Genomic DNA, 23,802 nt, shown 5'->3' on the forward strand with positions numbered 1-23,802 from the left:
CTAATGCTCGCTTTAAGCACTTTCCAGCTAATCTTCAGGCCTTCACCTTTTACAAATATTTACTAATTCAGCTTCTAGCTGCTGTTGCGTGAGCCTGGCCTGTTACAGCCTCTCTAGAGCAGACTGAAAGAGCATTAAGGCATCAGTGAACTCGTCTGCACGGGTCTGTACATTCTGTTCCCCTCGTACAAAGCCATCATCCTTTCTGCTTCGCCTCCTATCTGCTGAAAGCGCTTCAGTAGCAACTTATTGACTGGTGCCTGTTTTTCCAGCAAAGTTAAACTACTGATGTCAGCGCTGAAAATAGTCAACCTGGAATTTGTACCCCCTCTCCACTGGCTGTTATTATCAGCAGCTCCGAGTAGGGACAACTGCTTAGCAGCTGACTTCAGCCACCAGCGCTCACTCCCCTTACTCCCCCAGCTCCCTATGGGGGGACCTCCACCCTCCACACAGTATGAGAAGCAGCTGCACAGGACGCTGACTTGCATCAGCACCTTTCAGACTAAAACGAGCCCACTGCCGGCCACATGTCTGGAAAAACTGACACGTTGAAGATTTACGGCTGCGCTAAGCTTTGATTAGTGTGCTCTATCAGGCTGACTGTAGTTATTGAATGAGGGCATTTCAGATGCGACATTACAGTCCAGTTGCCCCGGCCCGAGTCCTCTGCTGCTCCACTGCTGCAGGGCAGCCTAGTGACTCAGACTCAAATGGCACAAGGATGTTGGTTTAATTTCCTAATGAATCCTGACTGTTGGTTGCTTTGTTTTTCAGCTAATTGCTGGTGAATCTTGCAGCTCAACCATTTCGGCTAATATGGCTTTAGTGTGCTCTGAAATCTACGGTCCTTTCAGAACGTTATGGCCACCCCAGCTTTGGAATGAACTTGGTAGTTGTATGAGTCCAGGCTGTGGTCCGTCTGTTTTTTTTTCTCTGTATGCTTTTTAGTGTGGGTCTCCTTTCACCCCGTTCTTCAATGGTCAGGATCTCACAGAGCAGACTGTAGTATTTGGGTGGTGGGCCTGTCTCAGTACTGCAGTGGCGCTCACTGACCTGGTGGTGAGGAGTGTGCTGGTAGTGTTTTGCTGTGGTACGAATGGATCAGACACAGCCCACACCCTACAGCTGTCCAGATATGCCAGTAGCTGTCCTTATCTGATCCGCCATGATTTTGTGAGTTGCAGTAAGATGAAGGATAACGGATGGCGGGTACCATCTCCGTACCATGAGTACACGTACTAAAAACTAGCATTTTTAATGTTAACAGCTTTACAGGAGTGCTCCAACGACTGTAATTGGGGGAGAAGAGCGTCTCTATCGTTGCTACTTTGGGCCCAGAATGCTGTTAACCGCTCTGTGCAACTCTGGTGAAACAGGCAGGACAATGTTGCATAACCCGACTCATGTAATTTTGCTCTACTGCCTCCGTCCATATACTTTTTTTTTTTTTTTCTTTTTTCTTTTCAGTGAGTGTTTTGTGTCTCTCCAAAGCACAAAAAAAATTCTGGCTTGATGCAGCTTCAAAAAACCTTATCTTTAATAAATGGAAACAAACCGCTGTAGGAACATTGGGAAATGTGTGGCTCTTTCTAGTCTGTTTACATCATCATTGGTCCTCTTCTAAAATCAGAATCCCCCATAGCCATAGCCAGTCTTCCAAACATCTTGCATTCTGGGTCTGTTTCAGTGTTTCTGTGGAAGTGAGAGTGAGACTGATTGTGCTGCACTACTGTGCTGGTCAGCACCAAAAAAAAATGCTCAGGCCCATTTTTACTACATGTTCCCTTTGTTAGTATGAAGGAAGACGCCAACACGGTGATGCAGCTTGTAAATCCAACCACGCTACTTTTTAAAATTCTTTAACTGCAGAGCTTAACGCAAGGCATTTTGTCTGTCCCGATGATCTTGTTAGTGAGACGACTTTGGAGAACTGCATGCTGTATACACATCACCCATTTGTTTAAGATACTGTGCTCTTCCTCTCTCACACACACTTGTAGATTTACTTTATTAAGTCCCTGTTTGCGCTTTTCAGAGCTGTTGCTAGGGACGGCTTAATTGCTTTCCTCAAGTTCCCTTTTTGGTTCCTAAGCTACTGTAAACACTCGACTGCTTCCAGCTCTGACTCGGTACAGTATCTGCCATGAACCTCCTTACTGTATACACTGTGTGCACAATGAGCATAGCCTTAAAACCACCTGTTAGGTCTGTCACTAACTATTTATTTATTTATTTATTTATTTATTTATTTATTTGGGCACTATATTGTCCCGGAAATGTCCCGGACATGTGTGCAGTTGGCCAGCATCTCTTTTTTTCTGGACTGTCGCCGATGTAACGTGACGACCAGCGTTTTCAGAGGAAAGCTCTGTGTGTACCTGACTCCAGCAGACGCCAGAAGTGGTGTCGTCATCATCTAGAGAGAGCCAGGCGAATTGTCCTCTCTCTGGGCCTCACCTGGCGATCGCTAGCAGCATGACCGGGATTTGAACTAACGGTCCTTGCGGTCATAGTTTCAGCACCTTTGTCAGCCGGACCACTTGGTGCCCCTAAACCCACTGTTTTTAAACAGTCAGCATATCGGCTTATTCACATTCATGGGCTCTCCTCGCCCGTTCGGCTTAAGGCTGCGGAATGAAATTGGTCAAAGGGTCTCTTACAACAACAAAACCTCACCTATAAGAACTGACTGTTCACTTGCTGCCTACTAGAGCCACCCCTTAACAGGAGTCATTGTAACTAGATATTCAGTGGTTTTAATGTTATTAAATGTATATAGGAATCTTATAAAATGATCCACAGTGTTTCCTACTGTTCAAATAAATGTTTACTTTCTTTTAAACTGTTTTACCCCATTATTCATCAAAAATGATCAGCGAATTGCTAACAATCAATAGCAACAGCTGTCAAATCTAATGCTGTGAGTGTAAAGATAAGTACACGCCATGTTTGGAATGAGCAGCGCTGTAAATCTTGTCTGTTTAGGTGATTGGGTGGTTTCTACAGGCCCTGTTCCAGTGCTGAGGGTTACACTGTGCTAGGCTTATCAAAGAGTTAAGCACGAGATTAGTGCATAGTTAGCATCCTCACACCAGCACGGTTCCTCAGAGGCTTAACTCACCCCGACCTCTGGGTTCTGGCAGTGAGTTCAAGTGAAACGAAGGCAGCGAGGGTGATGACGACTAAAGTGCTGAGTGCTGAGTCTTTTATACGTTTGCCTTGACTTTTAGTCAGGCTGTCATTTAGGGACATGAAACCCTACCGTGTGTATGCACATAGGCTTGGTCCTCAGATCTTTGTTTTAGTCCTGAACACTGCCCACAATCCAGCACTTTCTGACTAGGCTCATACGTAACCTCATACTTGCACACTTCTTCTTCTCATGTGCTTAAATATACATTTGAGTTGCATTTTAAAAAATGTTATTTGTGATCATATATTCATAGAAAGGCAGAAGGAGGTTCTCAAGGCCTGCTAATAGAAACGCCCCCAGGCTGAAGTGCTGGACCAGGTCCAGAGAATGAGTCAGAGAGTGTGTGTGAGTGACCGACTCTCTGACCTCTCTGGGTTTGCAGGAAAGCAGCTAGCTGCCTTTTGAACTCCAGTGTGACGGATCTAATTTCAAGAAGTGTCTTTATTTTTTTTTATCTACCCCCCCCCATCTTTTTCAGGTCAGACCTACATAAGTGGTTAAATATCATTTAAATAAAATATAATTTAGTTTAAATAAGTTTTTTAAAAATATTTTTCTAGTCTGTGTAACTGGTAAAGGCTTGAGGTGATGTTGGCGAATATCTTGGTGGTACCTAAGACTCTTGCTGCAGAGTTTTGAACATACTCGAAGACGTGAAGTGATTTTCAGGGTCTGCTGCAATAGTCTAATCTAGGAAGGAAGGCGTCTGCCAAGATCTCTGCTTCTGTAGAAGCCACCATAGATTATTCCATATGTGACTGATATTGACTGCTTGCCTTTTGGGGAAAGTGTTGCACTGGGGTAATGTAAATGACCTCTTGGCTGAGCTGTGCTGTGCTGGGCCTCATTCAAGAAGCAGCCTTGCCTGAAACGCTCCATAGCTCCACCCTTTCACTCTGAAGTCATAAAGAGCTGCAGGCTGAGAAGACTGACTGACTGAATGGATCTTCATAACAGGCTGATTTAGTAGCTTGCTTTTCATGTGTGAACTGTTTGGACGTGTGTGTGTGATATATTACAATCTCTAGTTTTTGAGGTTGGTGTAGAAGCTAGAGAAGACTGGTATGCTGGTATCCAGTGCGCTCTCGTCTTCATTTGGATCCAAAAATAGCGCTCTTCTGCCCGCAGTCTCTTCTCCTTTAATTATCACCTTGAAGTGACAATGGCGCACATCTTCTCCGAGCTTGCATCGTTGGGCTAGCGATGCCACGTTTCACAGGGTTTGGTCTTATGTAAAGTCTGCTGTAGAAGTAGTTGGGCTATGTCTTTTCTGCCAGTCCTGTCAATATCCGGTTGGTTGGGGCCAGATAGACGGTGGGCTCTTTCTCGACCAGCTGTGTTCTTGGCCCTGTGGTGCCACAGTCCCTCATCATTTCTAGGAAAACATTCTTTTGGATCAAATAATTGACTTCACACCATTCCCAAGTGCACAGAGAGACTGAGATCAGTCAGTCTGAGAAGTGTTGATTTAGCCAGAAACACTTTTTATTATTTTTTTTTCTGTGTGGTTGGATATTTTGTCTATTTAGACGGTGCAATCCAGAGGGCTGGTGGCTCTTTTGAGAGCTCTTTGGGAATGGTAATGGAGTCTATGGAGACAGGATGTGGGGGCGAGTCCCTGGGAAAAAAAAAAAGGCCTGCCTCTCATCTCACACACACACACACACACATACACACCCACACCGAGTAATCACATGACTCAGCAGTGACAGTGGCTGCACTCGCAGGTGCTCTGCTTGCGATAGTGACTGAGCATATCTAATGAATGTGCAGGGCAGCGATAAACTCGAGGTCCAGTGGACCATTGACCTTTCTAACCTGCTACCACCCACCACTTCTACTTACCATGATATGTGTAATTGCATCCACACAGTGTAGCTTTCCTGCTGCATCAGTGGTGAAGCTGTATATGGATATAAGAGGTGCAGCAAATGCAAGATATAATATTTTTTTTATTTTATTTTTATTTATTTATTTTTACCCCCTTTTGCCCAGGTTGGTACTGCAAATAAACCCACCCGTTTGTAGCTACCCTTGCATTTAGCAGAGCTAGCAGGCATTAGCCGGTAAGATTGTAATTATACGACGTGATGACCATTACTCCACCTCCCCATGTAACGCTAAACCCGTGCTAGGGTGTTGCTATGTGGTCAGCTGAGTGGTTGCTGTGGTATCCCTGGTGGTAGCTGCATTGATGCCGTGTGCCACCGATGGGATGCTAGGGTGTTTCTATGCTGTTGTAGTGGTTTCGTTTAGTTTTTAGAACACCATCGTCCGGTACATGGGCTGAAACCCCACTTTCCTGCTGTCGCCATGGAAACCCTAACACCTCTGCATGCTGCCATCAGTCATGTATTGTCGCTGGTTACGTTAGTTTGTGAACTCTGCATGATTGTGTGTGTACATAGACACAATATGGGGCAGTGGTGGCTCAGCGGTTAGAGCGCTGAGATATCGATAACAGGGTTGTGGGTTCGATTCCCGGGCTCGGCAAGCTGCCACTGTTGGGCCCTTGAGCAAGGTCCTTTACCCTCTCTGCTCCCCGGGCGCTGGAGTTGGCTGCCCACCGCTCTGGGTGTGTGTGTGTGTACTCACTGCCCCTAACACATGTGTGTGTGTGTGAGTGTGTGTTCACTACCAGATGGGTTAAATGCGGAGGACACATTTCGCTGTACAGTCCACACTGTACAGTGACAAATACGTGCACCTTTACCTTTACCTTTACCAATACACACTTCATCTGGTGACCAGGTAGCCCTTCCTGGAGGCTCATTGATTGATTGATTGTCTGCATGATTAATACCATATAGATAGTGAATCATTCAGTCATCTCAGCTATGAGATTAATTTACTTTTAAAAACAGAACAAATGAAGTACTACTGAACTGTCCAAGAGCTCGCTAATGATTAATGGGGGTTGATTGAGTCCTGGAATTGAGGTGGCCTTTTAGTGAATGACTGATTCAAACGAGAGTAGATGTCTGACCTACTCTCATAGGTCAGTTTGTGTTTGGGACGCTGATGACGTCAAAGGATAGTTCAAGCTGTGCAGGATATTAAATAAGTTGCTTTTTTTCAACTCTGATTACTGATCTTCTGAGCTGGAGCTGTATTAATACATTAGCAGTCAGGCCAGTAGAAATTCAATGTGAAAATGAATGACCTGATGTAGGGCTGGGCGATATGGGGGAAAATACTATATCGTCTGGGATTGATCAGCTTTACTATACATGTCTAATACTATATTTAGTCTGTGATTACGTGAGTACTGTCAGATTATTAAAAAATTACTCTTGCGTACTGGAAAATATCTGATTTGATTTATTTATTTCTCTATTTATTTTTAGGTCAACATCTGCTGCACTAATCAGTCTAATCGCACTGTTTGTAATGAAACGTGCAGTGGATCCGAGTTCTTTGAGTATTAACACTGCCCTATATATGCTTAGAAAAGTATATTGTGTATCACAATGACACAACTTGTCACAAAGCGTTAATATTGTGATTATTGCCCAGCCCTAACTTGATGCTAACTTAATGTCCTGTAATGTCCGTCACATGAGTGCAGTAGCTGTTGAAGCTGACTGAAATAGCCTGCACACACAGATGAACACACTGCTGGAGTGGTATTAAACGGTAACCAACATCGTAGTCGAGTTTTGCTTTGATTTGCATCTAGTTTTGCTTTCTGGCAGGAGGCGATGAGGCCCAGGCAGGTCTGTTTGGGAGGAGTGTGTGCAGAGACACAGGCATATACCCATACGAAAGGTTTGAAGCCTCTCTGTGCGATTTGTTATTTTGAGCGAGACACACAGCAGTCCTGTACATCATCTAGTTTTGATTGGTTCATGGGAGTGATTTGGTAGCTTTGGTAGTAAGGGGTGGAGAGCGGTGGGGGTCCTATTCTGAAGTTAACCTCACATAACGCAGCACATCAGCCTTTCACGCTCATGGATACGGCAAGTCCATGAATATTTAATTAAAATGAATGAGCCAATCAGAACTATAGAGCTATCTGGAAAAAATGCAGAATGGTTGCCACTTCCAGGCCGTTGCTAGGCTGTTGCTAGGCTGTTGCTGTGTGGTCACTAAGAAGAAATTAGGTGGGTGGTGGTCAGGGTTTTTTTTTTTTTTTGGCTGAGTGATTGGTTTGGTGTCCCTGGTGGTTGCCAAGTTGCTGCTGTGTACCTGTTGGTGACTCGGGTGTTACAGTGGTATTTTAGAAGGTATTGCTCAGTGAATGCCATAGTATTCCAAGTGCTGTCCAGGGTGGTTGCTGTGATGCTCCAGGTGGTTGCTTTCTTTCAAGGTTTTGTTCATGCTATGGGTTGCTGTGGTAACTCAGATGGTTGCTGAGGTAACACAGCTGCTGTGATGTATTAGATGGGTACTAGGCAGTTGCTGTGGTTATCCCAGGGTTTGCCATACTGTAGCTGAATGATTGCTTGATGGGTGCTGTGATGTTGGCCCAGATGGTTACTGTAGTGACTCAGGTGGTTGTAAGGGTGTCGCTGAATGGGTGCTGTGGAAACCCTTGGGTGTTACTGGCGTATTTGTATCATTGTGACATAAAAAGGGGGCACAAACCTTTGCACCTCATTGATACTTATGTGTAAAACGTCCAAGGCTGTATACAAGCACGAGTCGCAATTGGACCCAGCGATGCGTCGAAGAGGAGAACTGAAGTGCAGCGCAGCGTCGATCGTGAAGAGCCTAATTTCAGCAGTGCCTCAAAGCAGTGCTCGAATAGACACAGCAACAATAAAGACTCCATGAGTCTCACATAGTGACCCTATGCCACAGAGTACCACCCTGGGTCCTTCAGATGCTGTCGCAGGCTCAGTTTGCTCTGTAACCATGGGGACGGAGGAAAAAGAGACCCGCTTCACGCCAGATGCTCGAGCTGCGTCGCTGTTTGCGAGTATTGATGGTGCTGTTTATCTGAATCAGGGCAGTGTTATTTGATTCCGTCCACTCGCCGGCTCGGCTGAAAGAAAGCTGATCCATCCCAGTTCTGAATGGGGGGCTGCCGGCGCTCAGGGGAGGAGTGTTTTGTGGGCTGATGTTAATGCTGCTAGTACTATGGCTTAAGATATGCAAGTGCCTTGGGGCCTCTTTTCACCTTAATAAACCGTATACCTCACCATGTGGGAGAGACTTAAGGCATCAGGATTGACTTAATCATTACTTTATATAACATAAAAAATGAACACATGGGTATAAATGTATTCATCATGTATTTATTTGTATTTAGTGCCGTCTCACCAACAAATTAAAGTGAAAGGATCGGTTCCATGGATTGGCCTAATTATCCGATAACCGATCCAGCAAATTTTGTTAGTATCGGGACCAATATCCGATCCTTATATCGGATCGGTGCATCCCTTGCTGTGTCTGCTGTCCAAGGAAGGCTTTCTACTAGATTTTGGCAGAGCATTGCTGTGAGAATTTGACTGCATTCAGCAACAAGAGTGTAAGTAAGGTCAGGATGTTGGATGATCACCTCAACTCATCCCAGAAGTATTGGACGGAGCACCAGCCATCATTCCAGAGGACACAGTTCCACTGCTCCACAGCTCAATGCTGGGGGGCTTTATTACCCCTCTGACCCACAATGTAAATAAATTGAGCCAAAATGTATGTTATGCTGTATATATTAATGCACTTATGGCGTTCTGTGAACACCGCAGTTAAAGCTCCGGCCTGCTCTTTCTCTTGCTTATGTTGCTTTTAATTTCACAGAGAGTCTGATGTTGCAGCAACAATCAGCAGACAATGGTTCATTGGTACGTTGTTTGCACGTCCAAGCAGCTGATCTTCCTGACTACACACACTTCCTGTCTTTAAGGAGAGAAGAACAGGTTCAGGCACACTGTAGTGTCCCCGGAGTGCATGAGCTCAGGAGCTTCGGACATTTGATACTGCTTGATGTGTGCTTATGTTGATGTGTGCCTGGCTGAGATGGCTTGTGCAGTGTGATGTAATGTAAACACAGTCCTGCCATTCTGTCCAAAGGAGTTTTTAGCGCTGGATAAGGAGCTTTTGCCGCAGTTGCGTTTCCACTTTGAGGACCACAGTGAAGTCCTGCATGGGAATTTGGGCTTAGGGCTCGAGCTCAGGGGTCCACAGCATTTAAAATGTAGAACGTTGCTGAAGCCCTGCATGATGATGCGTCACCAAGTTATGTCTGGAAAGGTCCCCCCCTTAATCGGTACCTGTGAGCGACCGATCGTGCTGAAAGACGCTCTCTGATTGATATCTGCCCTCAAAAACCCTGATCAGTTAATCTCTTGTTGTTATTGAAAGGGTATGAGGTAGGATTTGGGTTGTTCATTTAAAAAGAACCAAAATAGACCTGCAGAAGCTCTAATGCACTTAATCCTGCCCATGGTGATTAATATTATATATTTATTCATTGTTCTGTTAGTACATTTCCCCACTCTGTGTTCAATTTAAGAACATACTAGTTCCTTCACTACCCCCTGTCCAGTTTACATCATGGAAGCAACCCGATAAACTGGAGCAGATTATGTAATCGAGGCAAAATGGTCAATTAATCATGATATTGATTGGAGATTATATTGCCCAGGGTGCTTGTTTAACATCAGAAGAAAATGTCTTTCTGGGTGTCCCACACGTGTGGTGGTGATTGAGCCACATCAGCTTTGGACATAATTGCTAATTGATGGAAAAGCTTGGATTATTATTATTATTATTATTATATGTACTGTGTAAACCATGGCTTTAATAAATGGTGTGTTCAGTAGGGGTGTGAGACTATATAGATAAACTCGAGTATCGTGATAGGTTTTGCAAACTGTATCGATTCTCAAACAGTATTGTTTTCAGATCCCACTGTTATGATTGCACAAATTTTTTGTGTATGATTGATTTTATGCTGTGATTGTTTTCTTAAAATGTCATTTTAAAAAATCTGTATATCGCAATATATTGAATTGTAACACCTGTATTGTGACGCGTGAAGTATCGCCAAGTAAATTGAGTGAAAATTGAAAGAACTAAATAACTGCAACAAGCAAAATCATGGTAAGATTAAGATTTCGCCCGTTCATTGAACTGAATTGGCTGCGCTGTCAGATAGTTATACCCCTGCTCTCCACCGTTGTTGTAGGGGCTTGAATATAGAGACTAAGCCTGTGGAGACCATGACTATTTCCTGACTGGGTTTCAGATTATTTTCTAACCTTTTTCTCCTCTCCTCTCTTTGCAGTTTTATCTCCAGGACACCAAGAGCAGCAATGGAACCTTCATCAACAGCCAACGCTTAAGCCGGGGGTCCGAGGAGAGCCCCCCTTGTGAGGTACTCTCTGGGGACATCATCCAGTTTGGGGTGGATGTGACGGAGAACACTCGCAAAGGTAAAGATCACACTTAGGATGGGTATCAAACCAATGTGTACAGTTGTGGCAGTGACGTGGTTGGAATGGGCGGTGAAGCCTTCGATAATGGTCAGGAAGCCTGAGGACGCAACAGACGTGGGATGGCCGTGCATCTACAGAGCATCTACTCTGAGCAGATAGTTTGGTTTCTATCTCCTTGTTAGCAAGTAACGTTTGGCTTTGCATGGTGGTGTGGGAAGATGTGGTAAATAACTATAGTAAACAAAAAGGCTATAGTAACTGTAGGCTGGCTTTCCTGGCCTCCACCTCTCTCTCATTCATTTGCTGCCATTTGTAGAAAGGATGGCAGGTGGGTTCATTTGGTAGTGCAATTGAACCCACCCGTTTGTAGCTCCCCCTAGCACTAGCAGTGCTACCGACACTAGCAGGCTAAGGACTTGACGCTCGTCTCCTCCATTACATTGTAAAACCAGCCATTGCCTTTTTTTTTTTTCGAGCTGCCGCCATGGGTACTCCAGCTCCACCACGCCAGCTAATAGAAGTCTGTGCTGGTCAACAGGGGAGAGCGCCCCATTCCACCCACCCGGGGAGAGGGTACAGACAATTGATGGCAAAGCGAAAGTGTTTCTGATATTCTGGCCTTAGTAGTTATACCTATTTTTAGTATTTGAAGTGCTGAGATTTAGGTAGAACGGATGAGGATGGTGTGTCAGACTTGTTGGACAGTTGTAGGGTATGAGGATGCTAATGTTTACGCGCTGCAGGCTATACCAGCGACCTCAAGGGGCCGCTATGCCATACTTTGGCCTTATGCCTTTTATGTATTAGGACGTTTGTGTACAATCACACAGTCCTATGCATCTCTGACCACCTCCTAATATGGCCTAAATTATTGGATTACAAGGTGTCTCTGGAGTGAGTCACACCCCTTTCCCTCTTGTGCTTGCCTGTTATTATCGGATCACCCAAGACGCATGCTCGTCAATGCCGGGTGTGAACAAGACCAGACCAGCATGTGCTGTTAATGTTTTTCCAGAAGATCTTTTCTGAAAGATGAGCAAAAGCCTCGACCACGTCCAGTAGTTTTAGTCGTACAGTAAGAAATGAGGGGAGTTTTCTCTGCCGCGGAGATGTTGAAACGTTTGACATGGCGCTCTGGCTGCGTCCGATAGCCGTGATGTAAGCCTACTGGCGGAACGTGCGTTTTGAAACCCAAGAGCAGTTCATGATTGCTGCCCTGAAGGTGTTGTAATGACTGCAGATGAAGTGGAAGCTTTCACAATCAGATATGAATGCAAAGCGACTTGCCCTTTTAGAGCATGTGAAGGGAAGCACTACTCTAGAGGCGAACGAGAGCGCAGAGAACATGGTCGGGGGAGAGGGACCTTTACGAAGACCCGTCTGAGCTTCTAGGCTTCTCAAAGTCAGAGGTATCGAAGCAGTGCTCATTCTTTTTGTCTGGAATCTGACTTGGCAGTGACTTCATGTGCAGATATTAGATATCAGGGGGTTCTTTTTCAGTCTTTGTTGCTAAAACAGGAAAACTCCTGACCGTTTCAGCTCGTCTTAGGAAAGTTGCGTGTAGTGTAGGTGTGTTTGAGCCAGAGAACCATGCCAGCTTGTAAAGCTGTCAGACTGGAGGGTGAGTCAGCTTCTCAAACTTGGGCGGCTTATACAAGGGAGTGCCTCCGATCAATCAGATCCGTACTTGTGTGTGTGTGTGTGTGTGTGTGTGTGTGTGTGTGTGTGTGTGTGTGTGTGTCTTTTTTTTATTTTTTTTGCTGTGAGGTTAGCGATTAGCCCGTCACTAACATTTGTCTTTCTTTTCTTCTTGTCCCTATTCTCCAGTCACTCATGGCTGCATAGTTTCAACCATCAAGCTTTTCCTACCAGATGGCATGGAAGCCCGGCGACGATCAGAGTAAGACCTGTTTTGAGATAATCGAGAAATGCACATTGCACAACAACCAAGTCTGCACACAGTCATTCCTCAAACCGAGCATTCACTTGTTTTCTGTTTAATACATGAAGCCTACAGCGTTACTCTCACCTTTAGGGGTGTCTAGGCACCAGGATTTAGTGTAGTATCTCTATGCTTGAGACCACATGATGCTTAAATGTTTATTGATCTGAACACAGAGCAATATTTAGATTGTTATAGCTTTATTTTTTTATTTATTCTTTTTGTTTAGTGCTGAACTTCTCAAATGCAGGATGAATACAGTGCTAGCTTGTTTAAATGAAAATGTGAAAGTATTGGAAGGTGGCTTTTGGCTTTTTGGTTGGGGCATATCTTGTATTAACGAATGCAAATAGTGTGGGTTTTGTTTTCATCTCAAACGCATAACAAAACTGTAGACACCCGTCCCTCAAATAGTCTCAGCTTAATTTAAAGAATACACAAAGTAAGATGTTTAATTAGCTTAGGTGTAGCTTGATAAACAGTGATATGACATTCATACAAAATTATTATTATTTTAATAATTGAAAAAATATATTCTGGTTTTCACAGGTGTCTAAACTTTTGCACAGAATCAAGCATTTTGCTGAAAGTGAAATACACAGTATTGAGTATCACAGTCATATTCAGTTGGCCGTTGCTGGAGTACTGTTTGGCCTGGTGCTTTGAGGTGGCTGGTATGTTAATGATGGTCACAGGGATGTCCTCGCGCTGTCTGAATGTGATATAGGTCTCCGGGTTATGGCTGTGTGTCTGTCTGTGACTGTATATCACCGGACTTGCCAGGGAAGGCTTCCCTGAGACGGATTGCTTCGCTCACAATGCGAGTCCCCTGGCCCTCAGCGCTGGCAAGGCTTGTGGAAATGCAGTGTTAACTGTATGCTGGCATCCGTGCTAATTCTGGCCCGTTGGCCGTTTTTAGAGGCGCTTCTTATTTGGCACATGTGGAGACGAGCTCCAAATAACCCTAACCTGTAACCTTAGCATAGGTCCTTTACAGGAATCCCTTCCATTGGAAACCAGGGAGGGTGGGTGTTTTATGCTGTTATTCACAGTCATATCAGAACATTATGACCACCCCTGGTTTGGTATGAACTTGGCCTGTTCGTTCAGCTCCACTTGTCACTCCATATATGAGCAGTTTGTAGATCTATCATTCTAGACTGTAGTCCGTCTGTTTCTCTGTATGCTGTGTCGGCCACCTTTCACCCTGTGCTTCAGTGATCTCACAGGGACCTCACAGGACTGACCGCCACAGAGCCAGAGACTGTACTGTTTGGGATGTGGGCTATTCTCAGCACTGTAGTGATACTCGCGGACATGGTGGTGGCGAGTGGGTCAGCGTGTGTGACGCTGGTTCAAGTGGGTCAGATAAGATGAAAGCTGCCAGGCTGGTGAATACCAGAGTACAGCATTGGCTCTAATGAGTGTCTAAAGCCATACGCAGGCTTTGTAGTCCTTTCTAGCACCACCTTGAACAAGGAACTGCTGTCCTGTGGCCGAGGACCCTCACACAGAGCTGCTGTAGTCCTTAACTTTCAGGATCGGCGGATCGGCGGTCACATCATTTGCACCAGTGTCTGAGCAGAAATTCACCCCTATTGACATCCCACCGCTTCCATCCCACCGTTCCAGCTGTGCTTGTCGCTATAAATAAAGCATAGAAATGATTGATCCCCTGTTTTAAAGTCATTGCAGCTCAACCTGTCTGTAGAATCAGCGTTTGCCAGTGAATGGAGGTCAGTCACTGTCTCTATCAGGTCCTGAATAGAGTATGATCTTCCCCTCTCTTCACTGTGTCCCTCCCCTCGGTCTTGTTTCCACCTCTAGCTGCTCCCTCTGCGCTCTTCCCTCGCTGCCTCTGGCTCTGCAGTGGTGTTTAAAGGACTGGATGATGAATTACGTCCCGTGACTGCAGCGGTGCGCCGAGGAAGAGCTCTCAGTTCAGTGACATGTTCGTGCTCCGCTCCCGGACTGAGGCCCTGTTAACTGCGGTATTTATAGAAGCCTCACACTGCTTGTTGTTGAGCTCTACCTTCTGGAGCACAGCCAGGCCAGCTGAGGCGCAGGCCATGGGGTTTTCTTTTGGGTGTTTTCGGTATGCGTGTGTGTGGGTCATGTTAAGTTGATGGGTGGAGGTCACCGTCTGGGTATTGTGTAGCCCCAATCTAATCAGAAGTATTCTTACGCTGAGTAACGGCCTGTAACCATCCTCTTTTCGTTTTTGTGTGTAATTCAACCTCATTGGCCAATTTAGGTAAGATGTGCAGTGCTGTGCAGAGGTTTAGGGCATCTAAGCACATTATTTAAGCATTTATCTCGGCGGTGTGAGTGGTGTTTCTTGTTAAAGCTCCAGATCTGAGTAGGACAGATGCAGGTAAACATAAATGCAGTAAAAAAAAAGAAAAAAAAAAGGAACAGGAAGTTCTCATTTTGAAGAAAGTGGCTGAGCTCTTGTGAGCTAGCTTGGTTCCAGGTTCTCCCTGGACGCCCCCAGCCAGCGCCTGGATGTGTTAAATTCCATCTCCTGCTCACCTGATTGAACATCGTACAAGCATTGATTTACCAAACCAGATGTTGGACGATGACCATAAAGAGTTTTGTTAATTTGTTAACATCTGAGGACGCTCCATGCTAATTTCAGGTCATAAATAATGGCTGATAAGAATGTTGCTAATACAATACTTATTTGAATGGTTCAGCTAAAAAATCTAATGTTTTGTTACTTACATCAAATGCAGTCAATGAGCCAAGATCCGTTTAATGTCCAAATTGTGCTGCTTAAGTTTAGTTTGGGAGATGCTATGCTAACATTGCTAATACGCACTGTGACATGGACTGTCCTTGCTCTCATCTCGATAAATACATGCCCAGTTCTTCAGTTTGGCCTCCAATAAGCCACTCATTCATAGCTCCCCCTAGCACTGGCAAAGCTCCAGTCACTAGGTGGGCGTGGACTTAACACCGGTCTCCTCCGATACATGCAAAGCCAGCCACCGCCTCTTTTCGAACTCCCGCCAAAACGCTTGGAAGAAATCGCTGGAGCCCCAGTTCCATCGCACCAGCTAACGGATACCTGGGCTGGCCAGTATGGCTTTAAGAGTGATGTGGGGCGATCGACCCGTGACTGGTGACTCCAGCCACTGATGACAAGGTGGAATGCCTTGAGGTTCAAGCTCTCGACCCCTGGGCCATAGTGGCAGCGCATTCGACTGCTGAGCCCCTGTAGGTGAACTTCTTAAGCTGCTTAAATGAATCTTCAAGAAAAGAAGAACCCTTAAGGACAAAAACCTTTACAAAACGCTATAAGAAGTTATTAGTTTTACGCTGTTAAAAAAAAAAGAAGAACCTGTAGGCCATTTCCTAGAACATAATTGTTCCTCGGTTCTCTTGGAGGTTCCTCAGTGGACTCATCTGAATGTAGGCTATTGTATTTAGATCCAACCCATGAAGAACAACTTATCTCACTGAAATAAACTGTAGCTCTTTGGCTTTCATGCTTAAGAATGGGTTCTTCCAAACTTTAAGAGGCTCCTCCACAGTTTCAAATTCTAGAAATATTCAAGTATCTTGTGCTTTTAACACTGTACAAAGACTTGAATAGACTATATTTGCCCATTTAAGCTGTACTTAAATTATATATATATATATATATATTTATTTATATTTGTAGGCATGTGTTTTTTTTTTTGGGGTTTTTTTGGGTTTTTTTGCGGAGATGAGATTGGTGACAGTCCAAGTCCAGTGTTTGTTAGCAATGTTAGCCTAGCATCTTTTTTTCATTCTAAATTCAAGGAACAAACTTCAGTCAAACAGTTCTTGGTGTATTGATATAAGATGAATCATGCTAATCAGAATTTTTTTGTAAAGTATTCCTTTAAAACAGAATCAGACATGGATTGGGATTAAAGTGACTGATGCCTCCATTCGAATATGCCGGGATCTGCCTGATTCCCGTCCACCGGATCGTATTGACTCAGGACATCCCCACAGTTTTGTTCAAAGTGTGTTTCATGAAGAGGAGCCTGAGAAACTCTTGGAAGTTTTTTCTTTTCTTTTCTTTTTTCCGAGCATGGCCCGCCGCTAGTCTGCCGGAATTCTTTCCAGCCAGTCGACTGAAGACATCTGCTGAAGTTATTTCCCCTCTTTTTAGAAAGTTGCTCATCTTAGAAAAAGCCGTTACCCCCCCCCCCCCTCCCCCCAACCATAGCAGTCTGTATTTGATGGGATAGCTTTTCTCCAGTTTCTGAGACAGGATTGCTGGATTGATTGAAAGAGGGGAGTGGAGAGGTGGAGATGGATGCAGGGGCCGCTGTGCAGGCTTGGTTTCTGTGTTTTTCTCTTTTCCTTTTGCTCTCTTCTGCGATAGCTTGGACCCTCCAGGCCAGAAGGAGCAGGGTGTTTCCTCTGGGCTTGAGCGTCTGTGCTGCATCATGTTTGGCCGCCGCAGCGTTTCTGCTCACAGTAATTGAGTGCAGATTTCAGCGGGAAAGAAACAATATTTGATGGCTGGTTTTAGTTTGTACTGAATATAGACCCGTTTTTATGCTTTTTAGTGGGACAGGCTCTGCAGCGCTGAGCAAAAACCTCAGATCTCCTTATACTGTGTCAGTTTTTACTTTGACAGAATTTTGCAGTTGTTATAGCGTTGTCAATTTCATGATGACTGGACCAGTAGAAGTTCACTTCCATAGAAAGTTAAGGTTTATATATATATAAATATATAAATATATAAAACCTTAACTTTCTATGGAAGTCAACTTCTACTGGTCCAGTATGTGTGATATATATATATATAGAGGGGGGGGAAGTTTACTCAAATATTATATTTTTGGAAAGATTAAAAGATAAGTAATTTGTTAAATATAAATAAAGAAATAATAAAAAAGAAATGTGTATAGATTTTTTTTTGTATTATACAACTTAAATATATATTTATATATTTAACATTTTTGTGTTGTGTACAGTCGTCCCCCCCAAAAAAAAAAATCCAATAGGTTAAATTGGTTAAATTGTAGTACAGTTTGAGATTATTAGGTGCAGCGACACATTTCCCAGTAATCCGTGCGTCGTATTTAATTTTATTAAGTATTTGCACCTCAAATGTGTGTAATTGTTACTGTACTATGTTGCTAAATTTGGAATTATTTGGAGTAATTTTTCTGTCTAAAGGAAGCCGGTTTAGCTTTTCATTTCCAGTGTACGATGGGGGTAGTATTATAGTTCCCTGTGCTCTGTGAGGAACAGGTTTTTTTTGTGGTATAAATTAAAAACCACTGCTCTTATTGGCTGTTTCAGGGTTAGAAAGGCTTTGTGTGGTGGAGAGGAGATACAGGTTTGACATTTTAAGCTTTTAGTGACCAAATACGGTCACTGAATCGTGAGCGTCTGCCAGCCCAGGTTATCTTTTCATTAGTTTAATACTAATATAAAGGGGTGAGTATTACACTTCATAGATGCTCTTCAGTTTAAGTGCAGAAGTTTAAGTACAGCCATGTTAAGTGATGTTCTTTACTTTGGGGTGTTACAGTTTGGAAGTGAAGTACTTTAGTAAATACTTTGTACCAAAATAACTCTGACTGAACTAGGGGTGGGCAATATAATGATGTCTCATATGATAAATTGTTATTGTGATACAAAGAGTGTAATTACAAATTTGTAGTAGCCAGTAGCCAGTGTGGGTCCACAGCTCCGATACAGGGTGGGTTTATTAGAGCGGAGAGTGGGATGCTGGCTTACTGTTGCGTTGAAAAGAGCATGAAATCCGAACAGCCTGTAGAAGCTCATGCACTTGTAAAATTGGTCAAAACAGTAAACTTCACATTTGGCAGTTTATCGGATTGGGAGATACGAAGACAAGTAGTGTATGTGTGAATTGGCACAGGAAATGCAGGTGTGTTTTTGCTTCCTTTCCTTTACGTTTGTGCAGTTAATAAAACGGGGAATCTGTCCGAGACTACGTCTCCGGTGAACACTGGAACCTGTTGCTGGAACAGTTGTTCTACGTCCTCTTTCCTATAATGCGCTTGACCGCATATTGTCGCCATGGTAAAGCTGTGCTATACATTGCTATGAATAGCACCAACACGGTCGCAATAGAATCAGCTGTTAATAGTTACACTATAAAGTGCAGAGGGTTCTTTTTTAGCGAGTCTCTGCGGGAGGCCAATGTGGTTCTACTGTCGAGGCTAGTTAAGAGGCTAGTTATGATGAGCATCCTTCAAATAAGTCTTTATAAGTTCTTCTATGGCTTCGTTAGAATAACTTTTGTACTATCTTGATTTCTTAGACTGTTGAATATGAAGACTGCAGGATACTGGTGATGGGAATGAGCTGGGCCCTGTGGGTAACCCCAATAATGAGGTGCCGGATTCTGTACCTCTTATCCTGTATGATTTCATCAGTGTACTCTCAGAAGGCTGCAAATTGCAATACAAGCCCTCTGAAGAAGCCCAGTGTTTTTATTACTGTGTGGTGTGAGTGCTTCTGGACCAATCACGGGTCCAGATAAGTGCTTCCGTGGGCCCATCAGATGAATGTAATCAGACAAAAGCACTATTAGGGCAAAACAGTGTAGAGCTGTGTTTCCATATCTCACAATTGACTCACCGGTTGCATGTTTTATGGACACTTCTAAACATAAAGTGGTTCTTGGAGTGAGGCCATAGAAGCCTTTATTTTATTTATTTATTTATTTTATTTATTTATTCCCTTCCAGTTTGGTACTGCTAATTAACCCACTCGTGTGTAGTTAGCACTAGCAATGCTTCCGACACTAGGAGGATAAGGGGCAAAAGGACGGGTTTCCACCGATGCACGCAAAGCCAGCTTCCCCATTTTTCGAGCTGCAGCCAATGCGGCAACACTGAGGAATGCACTGGGTCCTTTAGCGCGGTCACACCGGCTAACAGACACCAGCCAGCCACCTTCGCTTTAGGAGTGATGAGGGAAGAGGGCGGCATATTGTGCTCTCCCAGGCTACAATTGCTGATGATTGCTGAAGTTGCATGGCTTGGGATTTGAGCTTGCAACAGTACCATAGTGGGAGCATAGTAGAGCTCTGAGCCACTCTGAGCTCACTCTGTTTGTTGACTGATGTGAAATGACTGTTTATTATGTCTATAGCTTGTGCGTTACTGTTAGCCTCCACTCTGTTCTAAATGCGCTCTTCAGTGCTGGTGTAAAAACAAAGGCAGGTGTGCGGTTCTCCCGCTGGTAAAACGAAGCGTTTCAGTGATAGTTTCAGATATTATGGTCTATCTGCATGTTCCACTGTAAGACTCTCAATTCCTTTGTTGACCTACTGAGATCGTCAGCTTTGCTGCTGGCTAGACAGTAATATCCGCTAATGGTGCATTGAAGGTACCAGTTCTGAACACTGTGGTTAAAGCAAAGACTGAACTGGGTTGAGATTAAATTAGCCAGTCCTTTAAAACATACCTGAATCAACCTTTCCATGTGGACCAGGTGGCATCGCGAAGAACTATTTAATGCACCTTTATTTTAATGTGGCCGAAGTGTCCAGTGATAAAACAGCGATGCTGGTTAGTGTTTTGTCTTTCTCTCCAAGGGACTCTCCAAGGAAGTCTTTTTCTAAGGCTCAGCGAGCATATGACTGCCCGGGACGAGTCCATGACACAGCATGGTTCTCCTGATGGTGGCAAGGTGGTATTTTGAAGCATCCATGGCAAACAATGGTGGAGCGTGTGTCTTGCTTCAGGCTTGGCACCGGAGCGCCGCTCTGACTCATCAGCGGCTTACATAAACCTGAACTGACACACACGCACACAAACGCAGCAGACAGTGCGCCTGGGGCTCTACGCTGCTCTAATTTTGGGGTAAAATGCCCAAGCCAGGTGGGAGATCTAGCAGGCAGTATCCTCCTCTAAAAAAAATCCACATTGGCAAACGCCTAAATCCAGTGTCCTCTGCTTGATTGGTCTCTTCTAGGTCTTGTTTCCTTTTTGCTCGCTGGAATGCACCCATACCTGTCACCTTAGTTTCACAGCGCGGTAAAGTCATGGGGGCACCAGCTAGGGAATCCGGTTCTGCCGCTTTCTGCCCGTCATATTGTCCTGCACGGGTTTCACCGCAAGTCGTAAATGAAAACGGTTGCGATCTCCTCGTCCATTAAGCCGTGCCAGGCTTCGGGAGCGCCTCTTGGGGTGGCTGAGAAACAGGAAACCGCTGCGTGGTGATCACAGTTGAACTTCGACTCTCAGCTTGAGGAGTGGCCTTAGGATATGAGGAGAGCTGGGGCAGCCCTGTTTTGGGGGGGGGGATGCAGACGTGACCGGGATGCACCTGCCTTATCTAGACATTGAAGAGCATGTGGAAACGAACCTCTGCTGGCTTTCTAAAGGGAGCTAAATGTGGTTGAAGGACTTCTGGAGTGGAAACCGGGAACCATAGGTTGGAGTTGTCCTACTGATATTGCCATACTTTGACTGGAACTCCACGGGTGTTCCTGTAACCTCATCAGGTAACCACATAACTACAAGTGGGAGGGTGTCCTTCGGGTTTTAGATAGCGCTCCAGAAGCTGAACATGTGCTTACTTGAGGGAAACACTAGGCTAGCTGCAGGAAAGCCTTGACTGTCACCTGGCTGTACATTCGTTGTCCTACAGAAGTTGTTGTACTGATTAGCTCTCAGGGTGTGTGTGCTCAAGCTACCATTCTTATCTACTGACTTCGCTCTGACTGCAGCTGTTATGACAGACGCCAGGCGTGATATTGCAGTGGTTTGGAGGATTGCAGGATGTTGCAGAGGGCAGGGAATCGTTTATGCTAAAAGCTAACCAAGTTAAGCAAGTTACATAATATATGCTATAACCAGCAAGACCTTAAGTTTCCTTGAATCGTGGGCTTTGGATTTAGCTGCAGCTGATCTGGTAATTGAGTCTGTCATCAGAAATCTGTTTTACAATGCAGAACCTTGTAATGGAGAATTGTTCCGGCTCGAGTGCCCAGGCATGCATGCGCTGACATTTGGCCTTGTTTCTCCAGTGTTCAGTCACGCTGTTATCACACTGTCCCGATAGCAGCGAGATAAAGTGCTATATTCCATCTCTGCCTGGCGGCTCTTTTGGGGTTCAAAGTGTAGTTCTGGCACAGCTGATAATTTGGGCCTCGAGCCCATCTGTATCTGAGACAGGAAGCCGTGTGACACTGCATTGAGCTTTCTGGATTCTCCTTGACGTCAGTTGGACGAGTTCTAGACTTTTGTGACATGGAGATCCGATGGCCATGACGGTACCACTGTTGTATGTATTTTTATTTATTTATTCATTTATTTATAGTTTGTAAATGTAAGTTTAATGTAAGTAAGAGTAGTACAGTTAATGTTTTGCTAGCAGTGTTCTGGTTTTGCCCTTGCCACAGGCTCGCACACTTCAGTTGGTTTGAATTTTTCTTTTTCTTTGGTCGGCAAGTAAAAATTGGTTAAATGGCAGGACGTTTTTGCCTATTCTCGTAGACTTGTGTAAAGTCAGATGTTCAGTTTGTTCCTCAGCCCTGTTGAAGTTGGAGATGTTCGATCCAGAAATCCAGACATGAAGATGCCTGCTACTCCTTCAAGAACACTCTGGTCTCTCTCTGATCTGCAGGAGCGCGAAGCCTCTGTGTAGTCCTGGATGACTGATTATCGTTCTGTACTCATGTTGCAAGCCTGACTCGGTCATGCAGATTTCTCCTTTATGACATCCGAAGAATTCGACCTTTCCTCTCTAGAGAGGCCGCTTGGGTGCTTTTTCAGTCTCTTGCCACTTCAAGAATTGATTACTGCAGCTTCCTTGTGATCCAGAACACAGAGACATGGCTGAACTTAGAAACATTTGAAGACAAGTCATGGACCTCCTCTGCTGCCTTCTCTTCACTGGCCTCCTGTAGCTGCTGCCCGCATCAGATTCAAACTCCTGACGCTGGCCTACAAAGCCAAGAATGGACCAGTCCCTCCGTACTTGATGGCAATGGTCAAAACCCTGATCTGTACCAAGAGCTTTTCCAGCTTTAAGTACGGCTCTGCTTGATCTGCCATCCTTTAAGATCTAATCTTAATATAATATATAAATAAAATATGGGTGATTTTTCTTTGGCAGAATTGATGCTCTTTTACAAATCTGCTGATGTCTTGTGTACATAATTTTGATTGTAGACAAGTGTGTGGTTTGGGTATGTGGTTTGCAGGATCCTGGCTGCTATAAGCTTCCATTGCTTGTTAGCTACACTTGTGGTCAGAAATTTCCATACGCTCATCGTGGATATGCCATGGCAGTGTTGACTTTGAATGATTTCTTTGAGCTGTTCTTTTTCTGGGACAGAACAGGTTGCAACATCTGTCTTTCATAGAAAACAACACAGTAAGTTTTAGTTTTTGGAGTTTCCAGGAATTGGCGCAGGGTCAGAAATCTACATACTGCGCTTAGTATTTGTTTGAATGTCTCTTGACCAGATGAAACAAGCTTCTGTCTGGTTCTGGTTGCATATTTGACCGTTCTTCTTGGCAGAATTGAAGTTCAGTTAAATTGGTTGGTTTCCTGGTGTGGTTCTGGGAAATTGGGTTGAGGTCAGGCTTTTGGGAAGGCCGTTCCACAAGCTTCATTTCCTTATGTTCCTCAACAGCATTTGATTTGTTTTTGGGATAGCGGTGCAGTGACTAATCGATGACCTAATTGGCAATTAATTTAGTAGTTTATTAGTTTGTAATGTCATCTTTTCATGTTTCTCACCAAACAGTGTGAAATACATTATTACAAAAGTTATTCAGTTTTACAGTTTAAAAAAAAATCCCCTTGACCTGGACACAAAGCTATGAGCGCGAGGATAAAACCGCTTTGGCACCATAAGGCAAGGCGGCCACACCTCTACATTGACCTCACTCTAGTGTGTGTGTGCAGAGCAGAGTTCTGTTAGTGGGAGGTATGGGAGTCTCCTATTGACACGGGCTGAGTGTTTAAAAAAAAACCCAAAAAAAGTCAACCCAGAACTGAAAGGGGATCCATCACTGGTTGAAATATGAATGGGAGTGCTTGTAACAATCAACCTGCCCTCTGCTTACGGGTCCCACCCTTAAACAAGGAGCCAGTTAGCAAAATAAAAGCCACTAATACAAACTAAGGCATCACACTCCTTCCAGACTGAAAGCTGAAGTTACATTCTCACATTTTTCTTTTTTTGCCAAGCTGGAAAATTATAGGAAACTTTTTATTTGTATTTGTTTATTTAGCTGATACTTTGCACTTCCTTGATTTTACATTCTGCCTGAGAAAAAGATATTGGAGTTTAT

The 23,802-nt window shown here is 44.2% G+C and overlaps 1 protein-coding gene across 6 annotated transcripts in view; it reads left to right on the forward strand.

Moving 5' to 3' along the window:
• slmapa (sarcolemma associated protein a) overlaps positions 1-23,802 on the forward strand; it is a 70,303-nt gene that overhangs the window by 9,045 nt on the left and 37,456 nt on the right. For all 6 annotated transcript variants that reach the window (XM_072665491.1, XM_072665486.1, XM_072665490.1 and 3 more), the window contains exons 2-3: positions 10,428-10,575; positions 12,406-12,478. In XM_072665491.1, coding sequence (XP_072521592.1) covers positions 10,428-10,575; positions 12,406-12,478 — 221 coding nt within the window. The remainder of the gene's footprint in view (positions 1-10,427; positions 10,576-12,405; positions 12,479-23,802) is intronic.

Source organism: Salminus brasiliensis, chromosome 21 (genome assembly GCF_030463535.1).
Source record: "Salminus brasiliensis chromosome 21, fSalBra1.hap2, whole genome shotgun sequence".
In the NCBI taxonomy this organism is placed as follows: domain Eukaryota; kingdom Metazoa; phylum Chordata; class Actinopteri; order Characiformes; family Bryconidae; genus Salminus; species Salminus brasiliensis.